Raw genomic sequence first — 19,338 nt, 5'->3', positions numbered from 1 at the left:
AACAAAGATTATTTTTAAAGTATTTCCTTAGAAAGCTCTTATGAGCTCTTTTTAATTTGTTTTAGGAGAAACAATTGACTTTCTGCCGAAGTCTTCATTTAATAGAACTCTCCTCACAGTAATGGTTATTTGGTTCTAATGTATAACTATACTTCTTCAAAATGCTGGAGAGGGAAGGCACTGGAAAGGGAATGGGAAAAAGGAGAGAAGGCAGTAGTTTAGAGAGAAAGGAACAAGGAGAGGGAGAAGGAGTCTGAAAGAAAAGAGGGAGCAAAGAGATAGATAAGAGGGAAGTAGGAGTGTGAAAAGAGGTAGAGAAGTAGGAGAATGGCACAGGGGTAGAGAAGGTCAAAAGATGAGAAGGAAGGATGAAGGAGGAGAGGAGGCAGAAGTATGCTTTGGGCTCTGAAGCTCAGCTACATGAGTAGATGAAATGGAGGAGAGGTGACGACAGCCACCAAGGCTGATAAGCAGGCAAAAGAGAGGAAGGGAAGAGAGCCTGCTCAGCCTAAGCTGACTACCCCATCTAGTAAAAAGTAGCATTAAGCCCTACTTGATTCTGATAGGAAAGGCCTGGGTAGGCAAAGACACAGGACAAAGTTGTAGGAGTGGGAAAGGGCAGAGGATATCCTCTTAAATAGCCTAGCAGTGGCTCAGTCTGTTTTGTGGGTCATTCTTAGGACTCTGGCTAAGTGGTATCACTTCCGGAAAGATGTTCCCTTACCTGCCGCAACCAGTTGTTATGGCCCAACTTAAGATCCAAAGGGGAGGTCCTCTTCCCCCGACGGCTCATGTACTGTTTCCACCTCCACACATATTTCTCCGTCAAGTAGAGCTGACGAAGCTCTGATCTAGTGGAGGATTTCCCATTGGAATCCAAACCTGTAAGGTGGAAGGAAGAACAAGAAAAACAAGGCAGTCTGAACAAAAGGGGTGAGGGTATGTAGTCACAAGTCCATTGGTTCTGTGGGCTTCTGTTCTTCTCCTTGAAGGTAGGGACTGTTTCTCTCTTTCTTTGTCCTCTAACACTCAGCATAGTACTGGACACACTGTAAGCACTTAAATGCTTGGTTAAATTCACTCTACACCTTCAAGCACTATATAAATATGAACTGCTATCCTATCGTCATAGGATTCAGGCTTTGATGTAGTTGCCAAAGTTCTTTAAAAAAAAATTTTACATGTATTTTTCTTATGGGTATATCAATAGATACTAATCATCTAATATACAACGGATAAGAAATTGTGGCCTTCTGTCACATATGGTGTTTTCCAAAATCATATATTAATTATAAAATGAGAGAAATAAAGCTGCCCATTTGTGTCTCCTCCCTTTGTTTTATTAATGCTTTTTTCTAATCAAAAAATTGTTTTTCCATTTCTAAGCATTTTCCCCCTCCTTTCCCCCAAGCTTCATAAAGAAAAAGGTAAACCTCTGGTGGGGAGGCACTTCTTCCAGGCCTCATAGGATGCTTTTGGGTCTCGCTTGAGCCACAGCTGAGCCTGGGCATGGATCTCATTGCAGTATGGCTTAACTGTGGTGAGAGCTTCAACAGGAACGTCCTAGGGGAGAGGTAGATGAAACAAGAACTTTGCAACAAGCCTAAGATGCCAAAGCAAGAAGCCTTGTTTGTATTGGTGAGTTCTCCTGATAATCCCATTGGGGAAACAATGGCTCCAGGATTAATTTGGGGTTCCCGACTAGCCACTGCTTCATGTAAGATGCTTTTTACTTAGATCAGCTCCCATTGATTCTTGAAAGGACACCATGGAAATACAGAATTTCCATTTGATTTTATTTTTCATCTTGGATCTCACCCTCTCTGCCTACTTTTTTAACTAACTCTGAATATAAATTGCCTCACAGTACAAGTCTTCAACAAAATTAAGGGACTACATCTTTGCCCCCACTATTGTCTCAAGACCTTAAAGTTCGGAGAGATCACATACAAAGGCCTAAGATAAATTGCTGCTTCTCTTAGTTCTGACCCACCTACTCCTTATTTCCAGACCTCAACTTTGTCTGGAAGAGTATCCAAGCCTTCATCTAATTTAAGCAAACTGTTTTAGAGAATTATAACCTTCCCAGGAGGTCTCCCTTTCTCCGTGGGATGCACAGCAAGATGGCAAAAGGAAACAGGCCTGTTTGGACTATCAGGAGCCCCTGAAGAGCAGCAGCTTCTGGCACCCAAGCACTCCAGCTTGGCTTTGCCAGTTACAGATTGGCCAAGAGTCCAGGAAGTACCTTGTTTTTCTTGCTGGTGGGAGCAGGTGGCTTGATCAGCTTCTGCAATATTCTGAGGCACATGAGGGTGATATTTTCCACAACCACAGGTGTTTTGATGTTTACAGCCATCAGGAAAAGACTGAGAGCTGGCAGGGAAGAAGTGGAAGCACTAAGTCACTCCCATTCCCTAGGAAATATCCCAAGTCCCAGCAGACTTGGCTTCTCCAGAGCCTTTGCCCTCGACCACTTGCCCCTGATCCTCAACTTCCTGAACTTACCACAGCGCAAGCGAAGTTCCCAGCAGCTATCCTCCTTTGAGATGGAGTCAGTCAATAAAAGCATTTCATACTGAAGGCTGCTTGCCTACAAGATCAATGGGAAGAGAGTACAGATGGGTGGAGAGTCTGCCCATGACCTTTCATCCCTGACAGGATTCACTGAGAGGCATCTTAAGGCTCGGTGAGGGGTTTAACTCTCCCAACACAGCTCCTATGGCTAGACTGGCTAGGCTGAGCTAGAGAATACCTCTAAGTCATAACAGTGATGAAAATTCACACTGTCAGCCCTCACAGGGTACAATGCCAAGATCAGTGCCCCCATTTTAAAGAGCAGCAGAGGGTAAGTAGCTTGCCCCATGATCATGCAACTAGTTAAATGTCCCAGTGAAGATTTGAACCTAAATAGCCTGATTCCAAGGCCTACATTCTTTCCTTATACTATGCTTCCTCTCCTATTCGAGATACCAAGAAAATCTAAGAAAGTAAAGCAAACACCTGCACACTCGTTGGTCAAAGTGCTAATGTTCTAAATGACCAGCTCCCTGAGCCTAGCCTTAGCATGGGAATGGCAAGTTTGGGAACTGAGTAGAGCAAAGATTCCTTGTGTCTTCTGGCACCACAGTGAAACTGGGTGGAGGTGGAAGGAAGAAGAAGGAAGGGCTTTAGAACATTGAGTGATGGAACCTGGGAGAACAGAGGAGAAATGAGGAGAGGTTGGTGCCCTTACCAAATCAGGGTTGGCCCAATGGCCTTTCAGAGCTGCCGAGACCTTGCCAATGATCAGGTCATTCATTTGCTGAGTTGCTTCTGGATTATCCCTAAGAAGAACAAGAAACAGAGTTATCAGACTCATTATTGGCTTTGATCCCCCTGATAAAAGACATCCTAGGTACTGGAAGCTTAATTTTCAGGGCTCCCTAATTAGAAGTTTCAGTTTCCTGTCTAAGAGGAGGATCTGGAGACTTCCCAGAACTTTGGTGACTGAGGAGAAAGAATCCACCATGGGCACCTTTCCTTGACACTGTTCTTCCTCTACTGAGAACAGCAACACCACCACCAAGATGGCTCCATATTTCCAGAGCACACCCATCCTAACTGCTCCTGTCCCTGTCCGCTACATCTCAGTTTTCCACACATATCAAATCCTCTTTGTCTTCTTTGAGTATGTCTGGAAAGAAGCTCTCTCAGTTTAAACAGTATTTCCCCCTCAAATTTCTCTTCAGGAGTCACTTTGATAATTCTTTGTGGCGAGCAAGGCACTGAACTAGATGCTGGGCACCTAGGCCTGCCAAACTACTGCTCAAAGGTGACAAACCAAGAAGACTAAGAAGCTCTTGAAGGTCACTTACCCATTCTTCTTAATCCATTTGCTAATCTCTATCATAAATTTATTTTCTGCTAAAGTACAACTCAAATGTTATTTTCTCTATAGAGCCTTCCCTGATTCCCAGTGTTCCTCCCACATTACCTTTCTAAAGCTTTAATCCCAAACAAATATATATATAATAGTTCTCTTTTTTTCCTTACTAAACTGTGAGTTCCATGAAAATAAGGACCTTAACTCAAAAACACAGCCCTGTGCAATGTTCTGCATATCTGCTCAATTGAAGTCTAATTCCAGGTTCTCTACCATGTTGTTGTTTTTTTAATCCTTACTTTTTATCTTAGAATTGATACTAAATATTAGTTCCAAGGCAGAAGAGTGGGAAGAGCCAAACAACTGGGGATTAAGTGACTTGCCCAGGATCACACCCCTAGTGTCTAAGGCCAGATTTTAACTCAGGATCTCCTATTTCCAGCTCTCACTCCACCAAGTCACCCAGATGCCCCTCCTGTGTTTCTTGTATAGCTAGAGCATGATGATCTCCAAAGTAGATACAAGATAAAAGGATGATCTGGTTTGTACCTAGTGAGGAGACACATGAGCTGGCGGACTTCCTCCCGCATGGCAGCTGCCCCTCGGCGCAGATTGTAATCAAAGAGCTCCCGAATGAGGCCCTGTGAGACAAGGATGTGACGCAAGGCTGGATTTGTAGCCAGGGCCCGTAGCAGTGTGATGCAGTGTTCAGTGACTGCTGAAGCACAACCATAGCACTTGGTAGAAGAGGTGTGACCACAGCCTAAGACTGACAAGGCTCGGTACTGGCTGGCAGTAAAGGTTGGCTGTACTGTTGTCCGAGATGACTTGGTAGCTGCCTCCCTCTGTTGCAAATCATACTCTAGAAGCTCCTTCCGTGAAGCAAATACTTTCTGGAGCCAAGAGGAATGAGAAAGTAGGAAGTAAATTATTATAAATCAGAGAAAGGAAATAAGCTTTAAGCTAAAAATCCATCTTGAAATCTGATTGGGAAAACTTTGTCTTAAAGTCTTATATATTTCAAATACTTCAGACTTCTTGAGTCTAGTACTCAGAGCACTTTGAAGATGCTGGAAAACTTAGCTATTAAAATATTTTATGACAGTTCACTCCAGTTTTAGGAGGGGGAGATGGGATACTTTGCCTTTAGTGTAATAAGCATACCTCCCTCTCTTGCCTAACAGCTGCTCCTGAGAAAAACCTTTTCCCTGAAAGGATTATCTAACTTCTCAAAAATTTTCCCACCTCTTTCCAGTCTCAACGTTATTATACAATTCATTATTATAATTTTGCACTGATGCTGGAAATGGCCACTTAATTCTGCACACCACCACCTCCCCCTAAGACCCCCTCCCTCCTATAAAGATAGCCTTTCCCATGTAGCTGGGACACTAAAATGTCTCATGGCATAGTCAGGGTGTGTGGGGTAAATAGGAATCTGAGAAATTATGATTGGGAGGTGAGAATGAGGGAGCCTAAGCATTTCTAGCAACAAGCTGTCTGCTCCAGGCACCTCTCCCCACCCCACCCACCCACCCACCGGGTGTGGTTCTGCTTCCTTTTTCTGGATTTTCTTATTCCTGAAGCCTTTCATTCTAGATGCTTCCTAGCTGGCCTCAATAACTGGTGCCTTGCTGCCTGTGGCATCATAGGTGGAAAACCAATCAGACATGTTTGGCTGGAGGCCCCTCCCTTCCCTGTAAAACATCTGGCTCCTGTCCACATTGGGAAGCGGCCAAGTTCTATGGGATGGAACCCAGGGATACCTACACTGAACTAGGGAAAAGGAGAGCCTATGTGATGAAAGACACCACCAGGATGGGTCAAGGGCAGAACCTGAATCCAGCCAACGTTACATTGGCTCTCAGGCCATCTCTTTATCTGTTAGTCTATGCTATCTCTCTGGTAATTTGGATAATTTAAAAATCATCCACATCTTTTAAGTGACTAGTTTTGTTAGCATAGACTCATTTTATAGGCAGAAAAGCTAAGGTGTCAACATAAAAGCAGCTAATGCAAAGATGGCATTAGCTGATCCTTGGTGGCAATAAACACATTATTTCCCTCCCTTCCCTCCACGGACATTTCATTGGGTATTACTTGTGTCCTTGATCAGAACCTATCTCCATGTTGTTGATTTTGCACTAGGATGTTCAGTTAGAGTCTACATCCCCAACCATATCCCTTCGATCCATGTATTCAAGCAGTTGTTTTCCTTCGGTGTTACCCTCTAATTTTTAAATGTGAAGAAACTGAGGCTCAGGGAGTCTAAAGGACCTTCTCCTGGTATCATGTGGGGATAGGCAAGGACTAGTCTCAAGAACTGCTTAAGTCCCTTGAGACTCTCCAAGTCTGTGACTCTGTGAAGAGGCAGGCAGGATTCAAACTTGGGTTTTCTGAATTCACAAGAAGCACTCTTGCCCAGGCTATCTTCCTTCCTGAATGTGCTCACTCCATTCCCTAGCAGAGAACCCCAAAGTTTGGGGGTAAAGATCACCTCATAGAAGAACAGTTCCCCAGAAACTAATCCTTCCAGCTGGTTTGGTTTAGGTAATACCAGGGTTTGGGTTCATGGATAAGGACTTCTGGGTTGTTTAGCTAGCATATCAATGTTACACTACTCTGCCTCCACCAGGAAGGTCCCCCAAATTTTCATACCTGTATGATCTTGGAGAGTTCATCAAAAGAGTTCTTACATTCTCCACAGTACTCCTGAGCCAACTGTAGGATGTAGCGATTTACACTAGCTGACGTAGAGCTGATCCCCCCAGCGCTGCCTGAATCATCCTGGAACCCAAAAAGGGTAGTTATTCAGCAGCATTTCCCACAAGGGAATATACACATCTGGAAGACTTGACTCTTACCATGTGAGCTAATCCTCTTTGCTTCCCTCCCTCCTTCACTTAGCTGAGGTTTTTTATATTACCTGGGGTTTTTCAGGAGCTGCTTCATTCACTTTACAAAGCAGGTTTTCCAGCTGTGGCCTGTGTCCCATTAGCTGGTGATATACTCGGTCAGCCTTATCCAGAAGGGTATTGATGTTGGTCACGGCCTAGGGGTGACAAGGAACAAGAAAATGTCCCAATAGGAAGGACATTGGAAAATCCTCAAATCTTAACTTTCATCCATGAGATGCCCTTCTACATCCAATCCATCAATGGTCATCCAGCCTTTACTTAAAGTGGAACCCTACTACCTCTTAAATCAGTCCATTCTGCCTATATGGAAAGCACAAATTGGTAGGGAACTTTTCCTTCTATTATGTTTAATTCTGCCTTCTTGCAACTTCCACCTAACCTTTGGCCCCTAGGACCAGATGGAACAAAATGAATTCCTCTTTCACATGACAGCTTTTCAAACACTTATGGACAGCTATCATTTTCTATATACTAAGCATCCCAAGTTTCTTCAACTAAGATTCACCCAAATACCTCTGGACCTTCTCCAACTGACTGGCACCCTTCCTAAAACAGTGCCTAGAAATGAACATTCTATGGCATGTCTAATCCGACCAAGCAAAGCATAAATTGTGGGACCACCTTCTCCCTAGGCCTGGACACTACCTCTCTGAATGAAACCTGTAATTACATTTCTTGTCTTGGATTCCACAGACATGGCAGAGAGAAAAGGTTTTCAAAGTCATTAACTCACTCTACCATTCTTTAACGCTTTGCATTTATATCTTATTAAATTGCAACTTATTTAAATTGGATCAATGTTCTAGGTCTGTTAGAATCCTTAATTTTTACTCCATCCTATACTATATTATCTCTCCTTCCCAGTTCTGTGTCATCTGCATGCCATCAAAACCTTCTTCCAAGGTCACTGACAAAAAATGTCCCACAGTCAAGGTCAAACATAGGCTAAGGAAACACTTCAGACAGGACTACATCAAATTGTGAATGAAGAATCAGTCATCAAGCAGTTCTGAATCCAGAAAATGGTACTATTCCTCTATCTTTTCCACTAAAATAATATACAAGGAGGGCAGCTAGATGGCTCAGCAGATTGAGAGCCAAGCCTAGCTAGAGACAAGAGGCCCTGGGTTCAAATCTGGTCTCCGACACTTCTAGCTATGTGATCCAGGGCATACCTTGATTCTAAGACAAAAAGTAAAGGTTTAAAAAAATAATAAACATGAGAAATTTTATCAGTTGCTTCAGATAAATAAGATTACATATACATAGATAGCATTTTCCAGATTTATCATTCTATCAATCCTGTCAATTAAACAATATTAAGCACCAGGTACCAGACACTGTGCTATGCGCTAGGGCTACAAAAAGAGGCAAGACATTCCCTGAACTCAAGGAGCTTACAATCTAAAATGGGATCCAACAAGCAAATAAATATATACAAATAAGCTTTATATAGGAAATAACAAAGAGAAGACACTAGAATAAAGAGGGTTAGAAAAGGCTGCCTATACAAAAAAGTATTTTAGCTATGACTTAAAAGAAGGCCAGAAGACAGAGACAAAAAGGGAGAGTACTCCAAGCATGAGAGACAAACAAAGGAAATGTCCAGTGTTGAGAAATGGTTTTGTTCATGGAATAGCAAGGAGGCTGGTCAGAAAAGGAAATAAGATTACTCTGAAATGACTGATTCTTGACATTTTTCTTTTTATACAAGTCCCTCTTTCCTCTTCAAATAAATGGGAATTTTTTGTGCCTTTAGAATTGCATTCTCAAATGCTTCTAAAATCCATCTTGGCCTGACTATCCCTAAAAACTTTTGGCAATAAAAACTGGCCTACCTATCCTTATTCTTAACCTGCTACAACCTAAATTTAGTACATGTCAGACTATACTCAAATTCTCTTTTCTTCTCTAATATAGTATGGTAACTTTCTCTCATGGTTCCCATCATTACCACACCAACATTCAGTTCTTTGGTGATAATTAGTCCAAAATAGGATTTCCATTTACTGGTTCCTCTATTTTTTTTAAGATCCTCAGGGCCTTGCTTTCTGACTCACTTTCCATGCCAGAGCCTGAGCATCACCTGGCCTTTTAAATTACCATGAATTGACCCCTTTTATGTATTCTCTCACTCAAGTAGAGTGTGATCTCCTTGAGAGTGAGAGACCTGTATTCATATCTCCTTATCTCCAGAATTTAGCTAAGTGTTGGCACATGGCAAATGCTTAATAAATGTTTTTCTATTCCAATCTATTATTAAAGTAAGTCAAGAAAGTAATATATACTCTATCTCCAATAGATGTTGGGACAACTGAAATTACTACTACATCCCACCTCTAAGTCAATCTTACCATCTTTTCCCCCCCAACTTGTCATCTATTTCCTTTCTGCCTGTATACTCTGTAGTATTCTCAGGGATAATATACTGCTTCTGTTGGTCTTCACCCAAATGTTCTCTACCAGGCTTCCTAATCCTCTGGGTCTTACATATCTTCATATGTGTATTTTCATTCATTATATACAAAGACACTCTCATCTTTCTTGTACATTATCTTGGTGCTTACAGATAAGGAACAGATCTCTTTCCAGTGCCTCACTTAAGTAACAGGTCTCATTCCACTGAGTATTAGTGATATTTCTGAGGTCAAATTTGCCTCTTTGTAAATTCATCGTTGTTGCTATCTATATTTTTTGCATTTATATACAGACATGAGGCCATGAGCTTAATTACTGGTTCCTTTCTTGTATTTTTTTCCCTATGAACTTTTATCTTCCCTATTATTCTTCCTATATCATAACTCTTCTCTATGGTACTCAAGTTGGTGGCAACACCTAGATGTTATTCTCCTGCTTCCTTTCTTTTCAGTTCAAATTCTGTTTTGATTATAGATTTATAAGACTCCAGGCAAATCTATTCATATTAATCCTAATTAAGTTCACTTTATACTTGGCCAGGAGCCTGTTATCCCTGGATTATAAATCTGTGATTTAGAAATCATAGATCAACAAACCCTTTTCACAGATATCATATTCATAGTTATCTGCACTTCCCTGAAATGTCATCTCCATATTATCCAAGTAAGTTTCTCTATTTTCTACTGCTTTATTTGATCTTCTTGCCTTGAGAGTAGATAATGTTCAAAATCCAATCACACATTCTTTATAATCACAACCTAAATTGTGAAGGCCAAGAGTTTCATGCTTCCCACAAAGCAGAAGGGTGCCCCTGATGAAAATTCACGGCCAAATAGCCTTTGCATTTTCAAACCTCAGGTTTTCTTCTATTTGAGACATACCATTTGCGTTACTGAAAGCCACTCTTTAAAAATCCTAACCAAACTAAATGGACTATTATTCTGATCTGTTTCACTCCATAAAATATAAAACCTTAAAACTTTTTCCCCTCTCTTCCCTTCTCAAAAATTATCACTTATTCCAACACCTCCATCTAAAGTAAAATGAGGTGACACTATTGCTCACCTTCTTTCGATCTTCTTCATTCTCAATAGGATCCACAGCACAGCAGGGTTTGGCATAAAGCATGAAGTCAAAACGAGCATATTTACAGAAGCCACAGGCATTGCATAGGAATGGATCCTTCTCATCATAGTTGATGGATCTAGAAAGCCAAGGTAGTGAGATCAAAGGGGCAGCAAAGGTTTGAGGGATACCCTCAAGGGCAGGGATCATGTCAGATTTACTTTCTGAAACTTCAATGCTAAATACTATAATGAATTATCATTGGATATTAGAAGGTGAAGATGACTCTAGCAATAAGGAAAATCCTTGATATATTCTTGAATTTGAATGAGATAGAGTATACTGGAGGTGTCAATCACATAATCCACATCTGCTGCCCAAAACATTAAAATGTATAGGAAATATTTAACAAAATAAAAACCCAATAAAATCTAGGTAATGTAGAAATGAAGTTTTCTAAATTAATATTTATAAGGCTTAGATCCTAAGTGTGCTATGGTGGCCCTTGTTTATATCGGACATCACTGAGGTACATCACTTTAGTCTTTTATTGGGTCCATTAAGAGTCCCCATAATGCCACTGATGATAACATGAGATCTGAGAGCAGATGTTAAGGAAAAAGGGAAAATCACTGGGTATACCCAGATTCCACATAGACACACATTCTCTCTCTCTCCTCCCTTTTCCTCTTCCTCTCCCTCCCACTGCCCCCCCCCCCCCCCCCGCCTTCTTCTTTCTCTCACCTGCACTTGTGACACTGGTAGACATTCTCTCCACAGTTGCCACAGACTCCAGGATTGGCAGGAACAGAGGCACTGCATCGAGGGCATTGCAGGGTCTCTGTGGAGGCCTGGTAGTTTTCATAGAAGTCTGCAAACTCAATCATCAGATTAGAGGCCACAATGGGAAGTGGCAGGTCAATCTTCACCTCTGTCTGCCCTGGGGTCAACTGTACTTTCTTGGCTTTGTGCCAACGCGCTGGCCTAGGGAACAGAAGTTCCTAGTTATATATCTGTAGCAGAAAAGACTAGGACCTCTCATCTCTAGTGATCTTACAAGCACTTAAGTAATTATTCTAAGATAAATAATTAAAGGGGGAGGATTTAGTAGGTAGTTACTAACAGCTTTGCCCTAGGTGAGATGTTCAAGGGGTCTGTGTGTATAACATACCTTGTACTAATTTACAGGCTGATTTTTTAAAAAGAAAACAAAAGGAATGCTACTTGAACACTCACAGATACTAAAGGAATCACACCATCTCAAAAATAAGTGATTCTGAAATTGAAAACCTCAAGAGGTCTATCTAATACATTGGATGTGACCAAATGACCTCTGAGGTTCCATGATGATAACTGTTCCCCCAAATAACTATTTATCTAAGCCTCCATTAGGGCACTCACTTTAGAGGGCCATAGCTAAGCTGCTGTAAGGAAACTAAAAACATGACCTGTTAATCTAGGCCAAGTGCCAAAAATAGTACCAAAAATACACATTTTAAAAACAAAAAAGTCCACTGCCATTACCACCTCATTCCCCAACAAAATGACACCAGCTACCTTGATCAATAGCTTCAAAACTTGCGAATTTCTGCCTTCAGGCTACCAATACTGACTTTCAGGATCAGAGTTCAAGGAAAACTCTTTTCATTCTGGATCCCAAGGAATGTGGGGAAGTGTGGCCCACCTTTTCCTGTATCTTCCTTGTGCTTGACATTCTCAGTAGCTCCACATGCAGGGTGGCAGCACTTCCTTTTATGAAGTAGAAGTCATGCCTTCCACAAAAGCAGACTTAGGTGGGGATGAAGAACTTTGTCACTACATACCAAAATTCCCCTCAAATAACCTGGGTTCCTTATGAAGCTTCTCAGATTAGCTCATCTTCTAGGTTGTGCTACTGTTAACAATGTGGGCCCTGACTGACACCTCATCAGGAGGAGATCCAACTCTGTGAATGCAGTTACTACCTCTCCTTTTTGTTCTTTTGGTTTTGCTCTTCCTGATTTACCCCATACTCCCCTGAATTCAAACATATGTGGGTGGGTGTGCCTAGGTGTTAGATGACATAAGATAGAATAGGAAAAGATGAAGCCGACATTGAGATCTATAACGGACAAATTCTGTGTGAAGACCTCCTGTTGGTGTTCAAAGGAATTACAATTGGGCAGCAAAGTGGTTACATTAAGCTAGAGAGTGAGCCAGGCTTAGGAGATGGGAAGACCTGAGTTCAAATATGACCTCAGGTATTTCCTAGATGTGGGACCCTGGGCTAATCACTTATCACCAATTGCCTCACCTCAACCACCCTTCTGCCTTTGAACCTATTAGTATTAATTCTAAGGTAGAAGGTAAGGGTTTAAAAACAAAAACAAAGGAACTACAATGCTGAAATAAAAAAGGAATCATCCCTGGATATAAAGGTATTCACTCTAAGAAGTCAGCCAAGTGGTTGCTCCTCTTGCCAGCAAATCATTAACCTTTCAAATCAGGTTTTCACATTTATCATTAAAAGACAAAAAGTCAAAAAGAAACGAGGAGAAGAATCTCTTGACACATCTTCCAAGGGATAGGAATTTATAGAATGCTGACCCTTGGACAGCCTGTCTCAAGATCTGAGCACACCATGCACAACCCTCTAGCTCTCACTCCCTGGCCAAAACAGTCTGAAAGCTCAAAGAGAAAGGTGTAGATCCCTGGAATCAAAGTTAGCACGGTAACTGGGCCTTCAAAACCTACCACATCTCCCAACCCCTTTCCAAACCTGAAAATTCATACTTATTTTTCAGCTCCACGATGGCCTGCACTGTTCGGTTGTTGTAATATAGATTAATGGTTCGCACCATCTTGGTCCGCTTCAGGTCACCAATCTTCACTGTCACTTTGCTGATGGTATGGCTGCCAATGAGCTTCACTACCTGCTGAGTAGTGGTGTAACGGGTATCCACCTTGATGGAGGAGAGCTTGATATACTAAAAACAGAGAATATGAAGTTATTAGAAGGATAACCATTATTGTGCTATTGTTATTAAAAGATTATTAAACTCAGTTTCCTTCTAAGGATATTCCATGAATAAGTTGAGTCTATGAAATCAATAAAGGCATTATGGAATAGTGAAAACAAACACTAGACTTGAAGACAGGAGACCTGGATTCTAATCTAGGCTCTTACTAGCTGTGTGACCTGGGGAAGTCACTTCACATCTGTACCTCAGTTTCCTTAACTGTAAATGGGGATGGATGTTTGCCTCACCTATTCCATAAAGTTATGGTAAGGAAAAGGTTTTATGAATCATAAAGCATTGCAGAAATGAAAGTTATGGACAATAATCATGTCAGGTTTGTGTTCAATAGTCTGGATATCTACTCTTTACATTTCCGTATCAGAACTGGAATGATAACATACTCATTTTCTAAGCACACAACAAATACTACATCAAGAAACTTGTAGGTCCTAGAAGAGAACCCATCACTTACACAGAATGGCACTTCTGGGTTGTTACACACCAAGCAGGGATCACTCTCTAAGTAATAACCATCAAATTCCACCAAACCAGACAAAGTGCTAGGAAAGAAACCAGGCCAAAGGTGAGAAAATTTTCATTTCTAGGATAGTTGGTCTTATCACAGGAATTATTACAATGTTTTGAATCAATAGCACTGCTCATAGTCTTGTCTTACTGAAGGTATGCAGAAAAACGAGAAGTTACTTCTCATAGGGTATGAATATCATAGGAAAGAACTTGCCAAAGGAATTCAGAAAAAAAGTGCCTTTCCACAGAAAACAACAATCGCTTTCATTACTTTCCAGTTTCAGGCACAATGAACTCACAAAATTTTATAGAGAATTTGACTATGACAGTGATGCAATAATTGTCACTAACTTCAAAACTACTTCTTTCTTCCCAGGGATCCAAGATTGTGTTTTGAGGTTCTTCTAGCTACATCAAAGTTCACATGAGATATGGTAGCAAACCCTTCTTTGAGGAACATAGCTAGTTCTAAAATTTCAGAAGGTTAACTCCAGATCCCATTACCAGATTTAATAAAGGAAAAGAGGGAGGTCTACTCAAGTCCCAAATGATGATCACAACACACTTTTCCCTCATTGTTATTAACATGAATATATACTTATCTCATTTGTTTTTGTGTTGTCTAATATCTCCCTAAGGTTAAGGGATTCTAATCCTTGTTTTAAGCTCTGCCCACCAAATCTTTCCCCTACTAGAATATAGTGGAAACTCAGGTACATCCTTCAGATTAACTGGTGCCTTAGCTCTCCCAAGAGGAGGAAGCTAGACAAACTTACTTGTAGATGTTGGAGTTGGGATGATTGGTAAGAATATGGTTTTGGGTTCGGAGAATTTCCACAGCCTTCTGGGAATATTCTTTCAACTGAAACATAAGTTAAGATATGAGCCTTAGTATACAAACCAATGTATAAATGGAAGAAAACTTTTTGTTTTTCCACTCAGAGCTGGCTTGTTGGTGGGTCTAAAGTATTCAAGTCTACAGCTAGGGGCCTAATGGAATTAGGGCTAATCTGTAGTCATTCCACTTGTTATAATTCTTTATGGTCTTAATGACAAGTTTTGCATGACAGTTTCTTAAGCATTCTAGTCTTTGCTCTGGGCAGTATCCTTGGTTCGTGCAAAAAAAGCTGGGCAACAGTTAGTTAACTAATAACCAGTGAGGAAGCATCCCTAGGTAAATAATAAGCATTCTTTTTAAAAAAATAAGTCAGGAACTGGTCCCTTCCTCTACATAAAATTACCTTCATTTGCCACTCCTATGTCATATGCCCATGCTTAAAAGTACCTTTCATTGTGGCCTTTACATAAAAAAATGCTAGGAGCATTTAATACTATTATGAAAACAACATAATGTGTTCAATAAGGGCTTCCTCTCTAGGACTTGGATTCAATGCCCTTAGCAAAAAAAAAAGGAAAAGTATTTCCCATTCCTAGTGAAGGACAAATCTTCTTGAGCTCTAAAGTCAAAATGTTACCTTTTTCTCAGTCTGTGGGGTTTTCAATGAGAAATATCCAAGAAGGTCTACAAATTGGGCAGCCTTCCGGCCATAGGCTGGGAGTTCTGGCCAGATGGACCACATCAGGTCCAATAGAAGTTCCTGTTGTGATTTGTTGGAGTTTCTGTGGACAAATGACAATATAGGTTAATGCATTAAAGGAAGCTCTCCACTTTATCTATCTAGGTGATTCAAAAACATATTACATTAACTCTTACAAAGTGCCTGTTGTATACAAGACACAATGCTAGGTAGAGGGTATTACAGATATAAAACACTATTCAAATTGTGTATATTCTACAAGAGGGGATACAAAACACAAAAGAATCATGCCTTGTACACTTGCTATGCTGTATGTCCCTAAGCAAATTACATAACTCTCAGAGCCTCAGTTTTCTTAGCTATAAAATCAGGAAAATAACAGCACTTATCTCAGAGTTGTCAAGAGGCTCAAATGAGATGATGAGTCTAACATACTTTGTAAATCTTCCATTGCTATCTCTATGTCAGCTCTGGGTAACTTTAGTGAAAAGTAAAAGGATTTGAGCAAATGGAGCTAAGAAGAAAAAAATGTTCAGGTGTGGAGAAACAACAGCCTGTGTAGATAAGAACAGAGAGGACAATATAGGAAATAATCCAGCCTGGCTGCAGAAAAGGCAGTTACTCAGCTCCTGCTTTGAGAAGAATCTCTATATCGGGAAAGGATAAAAACTTAACTGGTGCCAACTATCATGTACCAGACCCAAACAAACCACATCTCAGAACTTAAAGAACTTTCAGGTGTGATCTTTGAAAAACTGTGCAAAGAATCTACAATGGTAAAGAAGGAATGTCCTAATTCTCAAAAAAAGAGGAAAAGGGAGAATGGAATAATCATATTCATATTCATAATAATAAAATAAAAAAGATTATTTCTTGGATTCCTGACAAACTTTGAATGCACTATGGCAAAGGGACAGTTATTCAATACAGAGATTGATCCCTGAGACAGTGTGGAGTCATTACAAATAAATTAACTTCATTTCTTTATTACATGGTAATAGTAAATCAGGGGAAGCCTAGAGACTAAATGTACCTCAATTTCAGCAAAGCATTTTATGAGGTTTCTCATGATAGCCTAGGAGAAAAATGGAGTCACAGACTTTATGATCCCAATCATGCTATTTGATTAATTACAAGTGATTAATGGAACAATTTCAATCTTTCAAAGGAGGTCTCCAACAAAGTGCTGCTGGGCTCAATCCTTGTCCCTGTTTTGTTTAACATTTTTATCAAGGATGACATGACATGCTTGACAAAGGTTTGCCCATCCCAAAATGAGAGATTAGCCAATATGGTGTAATCTCAAAGAGCTGAAAGAAGCCCAGTTTAATAATGTGCAGCGGAGTCCTAGGTTCAAATCTGGCCTCAGACACTTCCCAGCTGTGTGACCCTGGGCAAGTCACTTGACCCCCATTGCCTAGCCCTTACCACTCTTCTGCCTTGGAGCCAATACACAGTATTGACTCCAAGACGGAAGGTAAGGGTTTAAAAAATAATAATAATAATGTGCAGCAGAACAAAGATAAATAAAAAAACCTATGTTTGGGTTCAGAAATCAACTAGAGAAGTAATAGTCGGGAGAGATGTGGTCAGGTGTGGAAGAACCTAATGATTCCATTTGATTCCACAGTGTGAAGATGGGGCAACCAAATCTGCTCTTCAGTTGAAAATGAGAAGTATAAAATCCTGAATGAGAAAAGATGTAAATATTTCTATAATCTGCCCTGGTCAGAATGTATTTGAAATAGTGTTTTACTCTGAATATATTTTAGGAAGGACATCAACAAAGCTGATATCCAGAAGAGAAGGACCATGATGGGGCAGAACTGCCATTCATAAAGAGCAAAAGAGCTAATTTTAGGGCCAGAAAAGAGATAAGTACACAACCGAACCCCTTCATTTTATTGGTAAGAAAACTAAAGCATTATACAGGGAAAGTGATTTGCCCAAGTTCCCACTGGCAGTAAATAAATAGCAGACTTTAATAGCAGATTTGGCACCTGAAAGCAAGTCTTCTAACTCATTCTACTACACCCAATTAGTATTATTTTGCTTGCCTTTGGAGAAGAGAACTACAACCACAATACACAAGTAAGAAACAGATTTGGATGCCTTCCTAACAATCAGCACCATCTAAACCTGTCCTGAGCTGTCTCAATACATCTTGCTTTAGAAATATTCAAGTACTAGTTAGATATACTGTAGGGAGATTTAATGATCAGGTAAACATTGAAATGGATGACTGATTAAGATCTATGTAGCTCTGCAATATTATGCTCTTCCTCAGACAATCCATCTAAACAAGTCCAAGCTAGGAACAGCAGAGACCTGTCCTGGTCCCTACCTGTATATGTGCAGTGCCAGGCAATGGGCCTGCCAGCGCACAGACGAGGAGTTAGATTCTAACAGGAAGCAGCGAAGAAACTGGATCAGGGTCTCCTTGTCAGCAAATTTGTTCAATTGGTTCACCAAGGCTGTGCATAGTTGGTCTTCTTGACTACCTGAACACTCACCTGCAAAGTGGGGCAAAAACACAAATAGTTACGAACTTTCTTGTACCTTGTACTGCCAAGTACTGTGTACTTGACACACGAAACAAAGAACAGATTTAAATTTTGTTCCTGTTTTGATAAGTCTGACCAAGCATCTCCAATTCAAAAACTTGCCTGAAAAAAACAGCTTAAGTTGTGTGCTAGAGAACATTGCTTAAAATTCAGTGGTATAGGGGGCAGCTGGGCAGCTCAGTGGATTGAGAGTCAGACCCAGAGATAGGAGGTCCAAGGTTCAAACCTGACCTCAGACACTTCCTAACTATGTGACCCTGGGCAAGTCACTTGACCCCCATTGCCTAGCCCATACCACTCCTCTGCCTTAGAATCAATACCCCTTAATCAAAACCCAAAAGGTAAAGATTTTTTAAAAAAACGAAGTAGTATAACAATATGCCAAAAAAAATGAAGCATCAAGTACCTGTTCTATGATGACACTGTACATACCAAAGGAAACATAGTTCTCCCTTTAAGAGTTTAGGTCCATTAGGAGGACCTAGGTTCAAATCTGGCTTCAGACACCTCCTAGTTGGGTGGCTCTGAATGCATTACTTAATCCCAAATGCCTAGCCCTTGCCATTCTTCTGCCTTAGAATTGATATTTAGTATCCATAATAAGACAGAAGGTATGGACTTTAATTTTCAAGAAAAGAGTTTAGGCTCCAAAACATCAGAAGAGATGGATGTGAAAAAAAGACAACTGAACAAATACTAAACAGAATTTAGAGCTGAAAGGCACCTTAGCAAAGGTCTAGTTCAACCTCCTTATTTTACAAATTAGGAAATGGAGGTCTGGATAGAAAGGGACTTGTTCAAGATTATACCAAGATATAATATAATATAATAGCCAAGCCAAGATTTAAACTCAAAAATCTCCTGGCACCAAATCCCAAGTTCTTTCCCCTACAGCATGCTAAACCCACCCATACTGTGTTGACCAGAAGTGGCCAAGCACATAGCGGGAGGTGGGAATAAAGTGGAAGTCCCTAGAACATATGTTGACAAAGAGTGGAGCCCTGTGTCTCAGATCTTAGTTATTAGCAGCAGCACTGCCATCCCACCCACCCCACGGCATCAAGCCATATAACTTGGAAGCTGGAAAGAACTGAAAAGATCAGTGAGTATAAACCCCTCATTTTACAGGCATATGAGTCAAATAAGCTACCCAAAAATACACAGCAGTGAAGAGTAAAGGCCTGAACTCCAAGTCTCTCAGCCTCTGAGCTCTTTCCAAAGTATACCAAACTGCCTACAGGGTCACATCTCCAACACCCTCATCATCAACACCATTCATCTCAAGCCTTCATGAATGAGTGGAAGGCAGATCAAAAACATGCATTGAGCCTTCTGATGGGAAGAATTTGGGCATGGAAGTGATATGATTTAATGTGACTTCTGAATGGGAGGCATAATGAGATACTAAGTCCCTCAACCTGATGCTAAAAAGTACCTAAATATTTG

General features: G+C 40.6%; 1 protein-coding gene across 1 annotated transcript in view; it reads right to left on the bottom strand.

Annotated features, from left to right (window-relative positions):
- Nucleotides 1-19,338, bottom strand: part of UBR4 (ubiquitin protein ligase E3 component n-recognin 4) — a 162,006-nt gene that overhangs the window by 43,541 nt on the left and 99,127 nt on the right. The window contains exons 69-83 of the mRNA XM_056795687.1: nucleotides 17,673-17,841; nucleotides 15,266-15,410; nucleotides 14,567-14,652; nucleotides 13,735-13,822; nucleotides 13,036-13,229; nucleotides 11,008-11,247; nucleotides 10,264-10,402; nucleotides 6,789-6,914; nucleotides 6,521-6,649; nucleotides 4,412-4,755; nucleotides 3,233-3,323; nucleotides 2,506-2,590; nucleotides 2,246-2,373; nucleotides 1,434-1,563; nucleotides 725-882 (exon numbers count right to left, since the gene is read on the bottom strand). Of these exons, the coding sequence (XP_056651665.1) occupies nucleotides 725-882; nucleotides 1,434-1,563; nucleotides 2,246-2,373; nucleotides 2,506-2,590; nucleotides 3,233-3,323; nucleotides 4,412-4,755; nucleotides 6,521-6,649; nucleotides 6,789-6,914; nucleotides 10,264-10,402; nucleotides 11,008-11,247; nucleotides 13,036-13,229; nucleotides 13,735-13,822; nucleotides 14,567-14,652; nucleotides 15,266-15,410; nucleotides 17,673-17,841 (2,252 nt within the window). The remainder of the gene's footprint in view (nucleotides 1-724; nucleotides 883-1,433; nucleotides 1,564-2,245; nucleotides 2,374-2,505; nucleotides 2,591-3,232; nucleotides 3,324-4,411; nucleotides 4,756-6,520; nucleotides 6,650-6,788; nucleotides 6,915-10,263; nucleotides 10,403-11,007; nucleotides 11,248-13,035; nucleotides 13,230-13,734; nucleotides 13,823-14,566; nucleotides 14,653-15,265; nucleotides 15,411-17,672; nucleotides 17,842-19,338) is intronic.

Source organism: Monodelphis domestica, chromosome 4, assembly GCF_027887165.1.
Source record: "Monodelphis domestica isolate mMonDom1 chromosome 4, mMonDom1.pri, whole genome shotgun sequence".
NCBI lineage: Eukaryota > Metazoa > Chordata > Mammalia > Didelphimorphia > Didelphidae > Monodelphis > Monodelphis domestica.
The sequence above is the reverse complement of the archived record's forward strand: the minus strand, read 5'-3'. Positions and strand labels throughout refer to the sequence as shown.